At 55.3% G+C, this 11,854-nt stretch overlaps 1 protein-coding gene across 1 annotated transcript in view; it reads left to right on the top strand.

Moving 5' to 3' along the window:
• Nucleotides 1-4,583: 4,583 nt before the first annotated feature.
• Nucleotides 4,584-11,854, top strand: part of EHMT1 (euchromatic histone-lysine N-methyltransferase 1) — a 48,722-nt gene continuing 41,451 nt past the window's right edge. Inside the window, 4 exon segments of the mRNA XM_015572354.1 lie at nucleotides 4,584-4,634; nucleotides 4,908-4,977; nucleotides 5,584-6,140; nucleotides 11,266-11,437. Coding sequence (XP_015427840.1) covers nucleotides 4,584-4,634; nucleotides 4,908-4,977; nucleotides 5,584-6,140; nucleotides 11,266-11,437 — 850 coding nt within the window.

The following is an 11,854-nucleotide window of genomic DNA, read 5'->3' on the forward strand; positions in this document are numbered from 1 at the left end:
CTTTATCAGCGTGAGAGTTTTTTTGTTTTGTTTTTTAAAATATATTTTATTGATTTTTCACAGAGAGGAAACGGGAGAGAGAGAGATAGAGAGTTAGAAACATCGATGAGAGAGAAACATCGATCAGCTGCCTCCTGCACATCTCCCACTGGGGATGTGCCTGCAACCCTTGACCAGAATCGAACCTGGGACCTTTCAGTCCGCAGGCCGATGCTATATCCACTGAGCCAAACCGGTTTCGGCTGGGTGAGAGTTTTTTTAATCACAAGAGAATTTATCAGACGCTTTTTCTGCATCTATTGAAATGGTCATTGTGATTTTCTCCCATATTCTGTTAATATTGGTAACATTGGTTTTCAGACATTAAACCAGCCTTGGGTTCTGTAGTTTTGTTGTATGTCTTTGAGTTGCTCTGTTTCCTGTGTGAACTGTGCTCACAGAACGAGTGGGGAAGTGCCTTTTCTCTGTGCCAACCCGTAATGACTCCGGGGGTGGAATATGCCTGCTGGCCATTTGGGAATGCCTGTTCAATTCCTTTGTCCATCTTTTTGTGGTTGTCTTTTTTTTTTTTAAATTGATTTGTACTTGTTTGTCTCTTCCTTCTAGAGTTGAATAACATTAAACCTACACTAGCCACACGGTGGAGCCCCGTTTGTGACGGGGGGAGCTCACCGTGGACGGGAGTGCCCACCGTGGGTCTCTGTAGCCTCTGATCGGAGATGGGTTCAGATGGGCACTAACAGCCTGGGTGGCATCCTGCTCGCGCAGTCTGTCAGTTACACGAGTATGTTTGCACAGAACCATGTTTGGATGGCTACACACAAACGAGAGGCCCGGTGCATGAAAATTCCAGGGGTCCCTCAGCCCAGCCTGTGCCCTCTCACACCAGGAGCCCTGGGGGGGGGGGGTGTGGGTGTCTGACTGATGGCTTAGGCCTGCTCCCTGCCGGCCCTGCCCCTCACCAACTGGTCATTCTGCCGTTTGGTCGATTTGCATATTAGGTTTTTATTATATAGGATGTTATAGTGGTTGGCTTATGAGTAATTTTTATCTTTTAGTTTTTCCCAATTCCCCTTACTTAAACTTAAAAACTATAGAGTAATAAATGAATTTTTCCTTTGAAAACCAAATCCTGTTTGGGCAGGATCTACCCTGCCTTCTCTCACCCTTTCCAGCTCTGCCCACAGCTTCTATGGGGGTGAGTCTGGGGGACGGCCTTCCAGAAATACATAGGATCGTTCTGTATACGAGTCATTGTTTTTCTGTCCATAGAATTGTTTTTCTTTTGAAATACGGTCAAACTTAATAGAAAAGTTGCAAGTGTCATGAAAGGTTTTTATGATCCATTTGAGATTAGGTTGCCTCCTAGATGCCCTGTGCCTCCTAAGTAATGTCAGTGTGTTTCCTGCAAAGATCCTCTTACTGAACACAGCATAGCCACCACCACCAGGAAAGTAATATGTATGTTCACAAGTATATCTGTCTGCCGTGCTGTTAGCAGCATTATGCTGTGTGCCCTTTTTACGGTGCAAATGCCGTTTTCTATTGTGTTGTTCCAGAGGCATCACTTCTCTCCTTTGAAGTATCCCTTCCTGACTGCATTGGTTTCCTTAAGGAAGTACCTGACTGCATCTGAGTATCTGAATGGCTGGGTGGGCCCCTCTCATCCCCCCCCCCCTTCCTTTATTGTGATAAAATGTACTTACACGTACATTTTCATCATTTTAACCATTTTTAAGTCCTGTCTGGTGGCGTTAAGCATTTCACAATGTTGCACAACCATCATCACTGCCTGTTTCTAAAACATTTCACCCCCCAGAAACTCTGTACCCGTGGAGCAGTAACTTCCCTCCCCTGCCGTCTGTGAATTTGCCGGCCCACCTACCTACCTGTTTATCCGTCCATCCCATAGAAGTAGAGCGTCACAGGTTTTGTCACTTCATGTTGCTTATTTCACTGAGCAGGATGTTTTCGAGGTCCGTCCATGTTGTAGCCTGTGCCAGAATTTCATGCCTTTTTCTGGCCGAACCCGATTCCACCGTCTGTATGTACCACGTTTTCTCTCTTCCTCTGGTGAGGGACACGAGTACTTCCATCGTCTGACCCTTTGCATGATGCTGCTGTGAACATTTGTGTGTAAGGACCTGTCCACGTGCCTGCCCAGGGATGGAATTGCTGGGTCATTTGGTAACTTTTTTTAAACTTTCTGAGAAACTACCAGACTGTCCCACAACAGCCGGATCCTTTCGCGTTCCCACCAGCCGTGCACGAGGGTTTCCGTTTGCACAGCCGCCCCACACTGGGGTGGTCCCACACTGGGGTGGCCCAGCGTTTGATGGCCCCACACTGGGGTGGTCCCACACTGGGGTGGCCCCACACTGGGGTGACTCCACACTGGGATGGTCCCACACTGGGATGGTCCCACACTGGGGTGGCCCCACACTGGGGTGGCCCCACACTGGGGTTGCCCAGCGTTTGGTGGCAGCCAGTGGGTGAGGGTTCGCTCCTGTGGTGCTTGTGAGGGGCCGGCGCTGCCCAGCAGCCGTCCTCTCCGCTCGGACTGCCTCTCTGCCTCCTGGGCTCTGGTGGGTTTGTTCCTTCCTCCTGAATATGGGAGCTTTAACCTCCTTCTCTTCCCATGACACACACGTGGAGCACGTTCACTAAACGTTCACAGGAAACTGCTGATTCTATTGAAATGCAAAACAGGCAGAGCTGAATGAGAAGGCTGGCAGAACTCGAAGAATTTGGAGCTGGCATGAAGTGAGAATTGGGAAAAACACCAGGCCGAGTTGATGCTCAGGTGCCAGAGCATTACAGGGAAGCGCCTTCTGTTGACATCATCATGAAGTATTTCTGTGCCTCGACATTTCTAATGGCTGCTTGTCATTAAATGATCTTTCCCAGTCAATTTTTTTACTGTGGGAGGAGTTTTTACAAGAGGAGAAAAAGCCGCAGCGTGAGAGCCAGGCAGGTCTCCGGGGAAGGCAGGTGTCACCAAACTTGATTTGTCGTCAGCCCCATCGAAGCAGTCGTCCTGTCCAAATCCAGAGGAGACTGGTGTGGGAACTAGGAAGTGGGCTTATTGTGGTGGGAGGAGATGTGTGTGACTGTCTCCACTTCAAGGGCAGCCGGACTCCAAGTCCACAGCGAGCCCAGCCTGTTCACACAGCCCTCAGGACAGACGCCTGCTCTAGCTGACACCAACCCCGGCCCACCGGCTAGTGTCTGTGCTCTGCAGACGAGGCGGCCAATAGCAGAGCTTCTTGCCGAGGGGGCGGGGCCATGCTTTCCAGGCTCTGGTCAGGGGACGGGGTGCTGGCAGGGTAGGTCCTCACTCAGCTGCCCACCTGGGCCCGGGCAGGAAGAGCACTGTGGCAGTTGTCCGTGGCGTGGCCATCTGCAGCCATCGTGCTGGCTGGCTATGCCCCCGGGGCCAGCAAGTCCCAGGGCAGAGGGGATGGCTTTCCTGGCCTGTGAGCCCAGCCCTGGGCCGGGGCACCTGCAGGCTCACACATGCGCACCTCTGGTGGCTGAGGCTGGTTCTGTGGCCGCTGAACGGACGTCCCCCGCAGCCTCTCCTGTGGCCTGGGCTCCTCACAGTGTGGCTGCGCTGATGTCAGTGCCCAGCCTCCGGCTCCAAGGGGCGGACACTGGCCACAGTTCCAGGCCAGGCCGGTGCAGTGGCCCGTCCAGGGATACCCCTCTCTGGAGCGGCGTCAGCGTGGCTGTTGGGCCGTGGCGGTGGGCTCTGTGCTGGTCCGGCCATCGGTCTTGGAAAACGGGGCCGAGAGACCTGTCCAGGCGATGGCAGGAGGTAGAGCTGGTTTTCTCCTTTGCAGACAGGCCAGGGGAGGGTTAAGTAGCAGATGAACAGAGAGTTTGTTCCCTTGAATGTAAATTACGGAGCAACTGTATGTTAATTGTGTTTTCCAAATTTAGGAACTAACTCCTTTTTCTGCCAAGGGAAGAAACAAAAGGACAAAAGAGGAAAAAGGAAATCTACCAGCTGTTGAAAGGGTTCATTCTCTCCCAACCCCTTGACAATGAGCTAGTGAACTGCTGCGTTGGGAATAGCTTACCATTAGGCAGTGGGTGCAGAGCGCTCTCCATCGCAGGAGTGTCCTGGCCGGGAGATGCGTCTGCGAGTGAGCCCCCACTCGGCGTGGGCAGCACCTCTCCGGGGACGAGGCCAGCCCTGGCCCAGGTCTCGGGTGGCGGCGTCTGAAGCAGAGAGGAGCAGGGGCAGTGCAGAACCGGGCATCTGCTGTGGCTGGAACCGCACGTCTCGCTGCCTCCTGTGCTGCTGCTGGACGTGGCCGCCCAGTGAGGAGTCAGTAACACACGTGTCACGCCCGTGGGTCATGCCTTGGGTTCTGGAGCTCTCAGCGGGAAACCTGGGGTCTGCATCATCTGGCCCCCAGAGGCGCATGGCACTGCCTTCTCGTTCGTGGCCTTGCAGTGGCCACTGCGGTGGCTGGAGGGCCTGGACAGAGCCTTCCGAGTAATGCTCATGTCTCACCAGAGGCTGACCTTCCCGGGGCAAGAGTTTGTCTCTCACGGCCATCCCAGGAGGCTGCCGCATGGACCAGCCCTGGGTGATTCAGGGCGACCTCGTTTACCGGCTCTGTAACGTAGGTTGTTGGACATTAGAAACCCGGGTGGGTCCCTGTCACAGTAGAACACACTCCGAAATCCTGGTGCGAGCACACTGCTTGCTACAGTGGCTCCACAGCCCAGGGCCGTGCGCCCTCACCTGTCCCGACCCTCCTCCCGCAGGGCCCGCGCTGTCCAGCCACCACAGTGACTGGGACGTGGTTTGGGTTCAGGACTCTATTCAGAGAAGTCATGGTGGCGAATGGCTGGTCTGCCTCGCAGGTTCCGGTCTGACAGTTGTTTCCCTTTAGCAGGCAGTTCCGGCCAAGGGGGAGACCAGGCAGGACTGCTGCGTGAAGACCGAGCTGCTGGGAGAGGAAGGTAAGGGGGGTCCGCCCCGTCTAGCTTCTCCCCTCGCCCCTCCCAGGCACACGCAAGGTCTAGGGAGAGAAAGCCTCATCGAGGAGTGAAAAGCAGCCCTTCAGGTCCCCCCAGAACAGCCAGGCTGAGTGGTCATGGACCCGGTGCTGGCAGCTTCACTCAGTCCCTCAGCCGAAGCCGCTCGGGCGGCACCTGAACAGTGCTGGGGACAGGGGGTGCGCCCACCAGAGGGCGTGCTGCGCGGTGCTTGCAGCCACACGCTGACGAGGCTGGGGAAGCACGTCCTCCTCGCTCCCCTCAGGCCTTTTTTAACTCCAGTGGTGAGTGCGGCCAGGGAGCGGCCAAACATGTCCGCAGCAGCCAACCACGCTGCATGCCTCCAGCCTTGTGGGGCTCCGTCCTCCGCCCCCGCAGCCGTGGCCTTACCTTCTTTGGCAGCACCACCCTGGTGATTCTCCTCTGTATTTCCCTGATGATCTTGAGCATCTTTCCATGTGCTTATTAGTCACTTGTGTATCTTCTTTGGAGAAATGCCTGTTCAAGCCATTTGCCTGCATGGAGATGGGTCACTGGTTTTTGTAGCATCTGACTCCCCCTCTGTTGCAGAGCTCTCTATGGCTGCCGATGAAGGCTCCCCCGAGAAGCCGGGCGAAGATGCCTACGTGGCTGCAGACGGGGCCACCAACGGGTCCTGTGAAAGGAGTGATACAGGCAGGCATGTCACCCCAGCTGAGCACACTCAGGACAATGCAAACGCCAGCCCCCAGGAAGGTCCCAATAAGCTGACCCGGATAGCGGAGAACGGGGTTTCAGAAAGAGACGCGGACGTGGGGAAGCAGAACCACGACCCGGCTGACGACCTCACGCAGACGGCCGTCATCGGGAGCAACGGGTACTTCCTGAGTAAACCAGCCCTGCAGGAGCCGGCCCTGCGGGTCCCCAGCACCTTGGCACCCTCCCTACCTGGCCATGCTGCAAAGACTCTCCCAGGAGCGGCTGGCAAAGGGCGGACTCCCAGTGTGCTCTCTCAAACGCCAGCCGCCGCGCCAGCCAGGCCCGGGGAAGGGAGCAGAGACTCAGAGGACAAGAAGCCCACGGCCCTGGGTGCAGATGTCAAGGTTCATAGGGCTCGGAAGACCATGCCGAAGTCCGTCCTGGGCCTGGTAATGCGCCCGTCGGGGCGGGGCAGGGGCAGCGTCCTTTGTCTTCTCTGTCTGTGCCCTGGCAGGTGGGCGTCAGTGCAGGAGGGAGAAGGGCAGCAATGGGTGGCCGCTGTGGGTGGGAGGTTAGGAGATGCTGCTCACAGTCGGAGGGGCAGCGGCCGGGCCCTCAGCCGGCTCTCTGGGCTGTGCTCTGGGTGGTGCCTGTGGCCCGCAAGTAAACGCATCGCGACTCCACTCCTGCTTGGGCTGGGGACTTCCTTCCATCCCTGAGCGCACGCCGTCTCCCCGGGAGGTGAGTAGGCAGGAAGTGGGTGAGCCAGGGCCACAGTGTCTCGGACGGAGGCACGGGCGACTGCACTGAAGACACGTCCAGGTCTCTGCCCTTGCACCCAGCCAGCAGCTGAGGGCTTGGTGCCGAGAATAGGCGGCACGTTCCGGATTCACGCCAAGCCAGTTGCCTTTGCTGCTGTTCCACGACTGTGAGCCCGCATGCCACCTGCACTCTGAGGGCCTGCAGGGCTGTGCGTCTCCCCTCCTGTGGATTCAGGCTTGTGGTCAGGTCCCCTGGGGTTTCTCGCACAGGCATTACTGGTGAGCACGCTGCTGCCCGTCTCTCTGTCTGTCCATCGTCCGCAGGGCCCTGTGCTTCCCTCTGGGCCGCCTCCCGGTGGGCCCTGAGGGCCTGGCTGCGCGTCTCCTCAGCGCCAGGAACATGCTCTGTGCGCTGCTCTGTCCGTGGACGTGGGTCTTCTGCCTTCTCGCGTGGCACCTCACCGGGTTCCAGTTTTGACATTTTTGCTGGTCATTTCATATATTGATATTTTTAATTTTCACCGCTACTTTTTTCATAGTGTTCTTAGCTATCTTTTGTATTACTCTATTTTTTTGTTAATGCTCACTTGAGGATATTTTTTCCATTGATTTTTAGAGTGGAAGGGAAAAAGAGAGAGAAACATCTATCAGTTGCCTCCCCTATGCACCTCGACTGAGGATTGAACCCGCAACCTTTTGGTGCACGAGGTGATGCTCCAACCCACTGAGCCACCCAGCCAAGGCTTGCACACATTCTTGTCTGGACCTATGTTTTCATTTCTCTGTTAATCCAGGAGCACAATTGCAGGATCATGTGGTATTGGAGATTTAGTTATATAAGCAATTGCCAAGCCACCTTCCAGACAAGCCATGGCATGTTACACCCCCAGCATGGGCTGAGCAGCCCAGTTCCTCTCCAGCGCTGGGGGGGTTGCCGCCGTGTTAATTTTGGCTGTGAGACTTCGTTGTGGTTTAATTCTGCACACGCTGGTGGCCATTGTGTGTCCTTCACGCCCATTCCTGGGTTTACCGCGTGTCTTGTGAGCGCAGACAGGAGCCGGTGCTGGGTCTGCGTCTGCCGACTCCCTGGCCCGTGCGTGTCTTCATGCTCTCAGAGTCTCGCGGGAAGTTCTTCCTGTTGATGGGGTCCAGCCCGCAAAGAGGGAAGCTCCTCCTCCCATGGCTGACGCGTTCGGTGTCACGTCCAAGAGCTCACAAGCCCTGGTCCCCAGGTTTCTCTGGTTCTGAGGAGCTTTTTACTTTCATGTGAACTTTAAATATAGGATTCATTTCAAGTTAATTGTTGTATTAGGGTGAGGTTTAGATGAAGTTCATTTTTTGTGCCTACTTTCTTTTTGGTCCACCATTATCATTCTCACAATGCTTGTGAGAAATGTCACATCACTTATTTAATCTCCGCGAAAGTAGACTTTTATTCCATTCCCTCTTCCAGGTGTTTATTCTTCCACATTTTCATTCTTGAGGATCTTTTGTCACCTCATCAGGCTTCTCTAGGGCAGTGGTCCTCAACCTTCCTAACGCCGCGACCCTTTCATACAGTTCCCCATGTTGTGGTGACCCCCAATTTCATTGTTAGAAATGGAACATCATTAAAGCATAGTGATTCATTACAAAAACAATATGTAATTATATATGTGTTTTCCGATGGTCTTAGGCGACCCCTGTGAAAGGGTCGTTCGACTCCCAAAGGGGTTGCGACCCACAGGTTGAGAACCGCTGCTCTAGTGAAAGAAAGCAATTTGAAATTTAATATCGAGTTTCTCTGACCATGTGCTTATTAAGTGTTAGCTTTGTTTTGAATTGAGTTAATTATGATTATTAGTATGCAGTTGGCTGCAACACATCATTTTGTTGGAAATTCCTGAACATTCTCCAGCTGGTCAGTTGTAGGAAAAGAGTATGGAAGGGTTTGAGGCTTGGAAACTGTTTTCCTGAAGGCCACGCCCACTGCTCCACAGCCTGGAAACTGTGCTCCTTGGGGGAGGAGGAAATGCCCGGCCAGTGCAGCCCCCTTTCTCTGCCTGAGTTGCACACACTGCAGGGGCATCAGCACAGTGGCCCCTTAGCTTTCTCCTTCTATCTGTGTCACCACACCCCCTCCTCCCACATGTGCCCCCAGAATTCCCCAGGTTCTGAGAAAAAGGTGCAGCCAGTTCGTGGAGTTCCCCGCCATCCTCAGCGTAGTCACTGCCGCCCTGTGCGGTCGCGCCCGCTTGTCTGGAAGGAGCCGTGGTCTGTGCTGTGAGGGCTCACCCCCGTCGCAGAAGGTGGCCGCCGGGACACGGGCGGGTGGCGAGGACTGGACCCTGTGCCAGTTGGGGTGACGGGTGGGGCCTGGGCCAGCCTGGTGCGGGTGGGCGGCAGGTGTGACGCAGGTGTGCTCTGGGAGTGTGACAGCTGTACTCTGTACTCTGTCGGGGAGGGGCTCAGGCTTGGGTGGGGTGCCCAGGACCCATCAAGGCAGCCTCTGTGGGAGGAAGTTCTTGGCTCATGTTTTTACTTTTTCAATAATAGAGCCCTAACAAAATCGAGAATCTTGCTTTTTGTTGTTGTTTTTTAGATTTTCTAAATAACATCTTAAAGGACAGGTTTGTCCCTCAGCAGCCTGTGTGGCCGTTTCCCCTCAGGGTTTGTTTTCTCTACGACCATGCCTTCATTTGTCCTCAAGCTGCTGATCTGAGGGGACATCAGGGAGCAGAATGTGATGCCTGTGTTCAGGGACTGTTAGACAAACCTGTCAGCATTTTGCAGGGCGAAGGAGTTACATTGAAACAGTGCTCCCTGTGCCATGGCCGGAGGGTGGAGGCTGTGGAAGGAGCAGCACTTGGATTAGGTGGGAGCGCGTCCTTGATAGAGGGGGTAGAGGGGCGCGCCAGGGGCCAGCTAGAGCCGCGGGTCAGCCGCCGCCTGGACCGTGAGCCCAGCCAATGAAAACACACACAGCATAAAATACACCATCTTAGCCAGTGCTGAGTGTCCAGTTCTGGACGTGAAGGACGTTCACGGTGTGGAACCCCCATCAACGGCTCTAGGACCTTCTCATCTTCCCAGATGGACACTGTCCCCACCCGCCCACCACCAGGGATTGTCGGTCTCTGTGGGTCTGACTCCAGGGACCTCATGTGTGTGGGACCCACAGGGCTTGTCCTTCGAGTCTGTTTCTCTCCCTCCGCGTCATGTCCCCGAAGGCATCGGCTGTAGCAGGAGCAGAGAGGCCTTCCTTCTCAGTGCTGTGCTGTGCGGATGGACCACAGGGGCTTCGCCGGGCCTCTGCGACGTCAGCCCTGGCTCCTGTGAGCAGCGCTGCTCTGCGCCGTCGTGTACAAGTGCCTCCTGAGGCCCTGGTTTCCATTCTTCCGGGTGTCGGCCCAGGAGTGGGACTGCCGGGCGGCCTGCGTCTGTAGTTACCTTTCCGAGGCCTCTCCACTGTCCTGCAGCAGCTGCACCTTGCACATGGCCGCCAGCAGGGACCAGCTACAGTGTCCACCCCCTCGCCAGCACCTGCTTTTCCTGTGTGTGTTGTAATTGAGGCATCATGGATAATTTTATGGTGGTTGTTTTTCGAAAGTAGCCATTTTAATGGGTATGAGGTGCTATCTATCTCATTGTGAGTTTTAAAAATATATATATTTTTATTGATTTCAGAGAGGAAGGGAGAGGGGGAGAGAGAAACATCAACGATGAGAATCATTGATCAGCTGCCTCCTGCACGCTCCCTACTGGGGATCAAGCCTGCAAACCTGGGCCTGTGCCCGACTGGGGATGGAACTGCGACCCCTACTTCATAGGTCTGTGCTCGCCCCTGGGCCCTGGCCGGGCTCCTGTGGATTTGACTTGCGTTTTCCTGGTGACGGGTGAGGCCGAGCATCTTCACGTTTGCTGGTGGCATTGGTGTGCCTTTGGAGAGGGTTGCCTTTTTGTTCTATTGATTGTGTCCTTTGATGCACAGAACATTTTAATTTTGAAAAGTCTAATTTGCCCATTTATTCTTTTGTTGCCTATACATTTGGTGTCATGTCCAAGAAATCACCACCAAATCCAGTGTCACGAAGCTTCCCCACTGTTTTCTTCTAAGAGTTTTTGTAGTTTTGGGTCTTTGATCGTTTTGAGTTAATTTTTGTACCTAGTGTGATGTGAAGGTCCATCTCCGTTCTTGTGTGTGCGGATGTCCAGTTCCCAGCATCACTTGTTGAGGATGCTTACCTGGACTCTTTGTTGCACCTCCCGTGTGCGCGGTGGACCTGGTTAGGCCGAGTGGGATTTCAGATCCACCCCCCTCCAGGCTGTGGGTGGCTGTGGCATGACTGCAGGGCCGGAGGCTGGACATCGGATCCAGGCTGCTGGGGCCTCGGCAGGCTGAGCACAAGGACAGGGTGAGGAGTCTGTACACTCAGCAGAGACAGAGATGCCGTGTGATTTTTCTGTTGTGCCATTTGGGGGTGCGCTCAGGGCGATCAGAGATCTTTTGATGCCGCCCATTGAGGGTACTTTTAGTCATAACTTATTAATAAGTAGGGCTGGCGAACTTGTGCACAGGGCCAGGCAGAAGTACTTAGGGTTTTGCCACGCGGGGTCACTGCTGCTGCTTCTCCTTCCCTTTAAAAATGTAGACACCGTTCTTAGCTCACGGTGCTGACCCGTCCAGTCCCCGGAGCCGGGCGCCACTTCCTCCTGCCTCTCACGGTAACTCATCTCGGTGGCGGGGTGTTGGCCGGAAGGAGCTGTGCCGGAGGCCGGTCTCCGTGCGGCTGCTGGTGTGTCATTGCGGTCACTGACTGTCTCTGTCCTGAAGCCCGCAGCCAGCAAGGACCCCCGAGAAACTCGAGGTCTTGAGGAGCCCGCGGAGGGGAACAGCGAGGACGTTTCTGAGTTTGGACGGCAGCAGCTTTTGCCCCCCTTCCCGCCCCTTCATCAGCCGCTACCTCAGAACCAGTGCTGCGTGGCCCCCACGAAGTCACAGACAGGTGAGGGCCCAGCATGGGCGTCTCTGGACATGTGTCTCCCACCTGCACCTGCCGAACCAGAGCCATGTGTGACTCTGAGTGTGAGTGTGCGTAGGGGAGGGCGCCGCTGGCGTCGGTGGGTCCTGGGCTCCCCTGGAAACCTGCAGCCTCCCCCCTGCCTTGTCAGTCTCACATGAAGATGGCCTCCATGATGGACCCTCACTGCCCTGGTCGCCCTGTTGGGTGGAAGACGCTGGCGGGGGAACTCCCGGTGATATTGGGGGCCTGTGGGTGGAGGGTGCGGGGAGTGGTGCTCTGGCTCCAGCTGTTGTCCACCCCTTTCCTGTGGGCGTCCTTGCTCTCCTAAGCCTGCTTCTGTTCGTGCCCTTGGGGCAGTGGCTGAACGTGGTTTTGGTTGGGACTTTTGGGGCAGGTGGC

This window comes from Myotis davidii, unplaced genomic scaffold (genome assembly GCF_000327345.1).
Source record: "Myotis davidii unplaced genomic scaffold, ASM32734v1 scaffold609, whole genome shotgun sequence".
NCBI lineage: Eukaryota > Metazoa > Chordata > Mammalia > Chiroptera > Vespertilionidae > Myotis > Myotis davidii.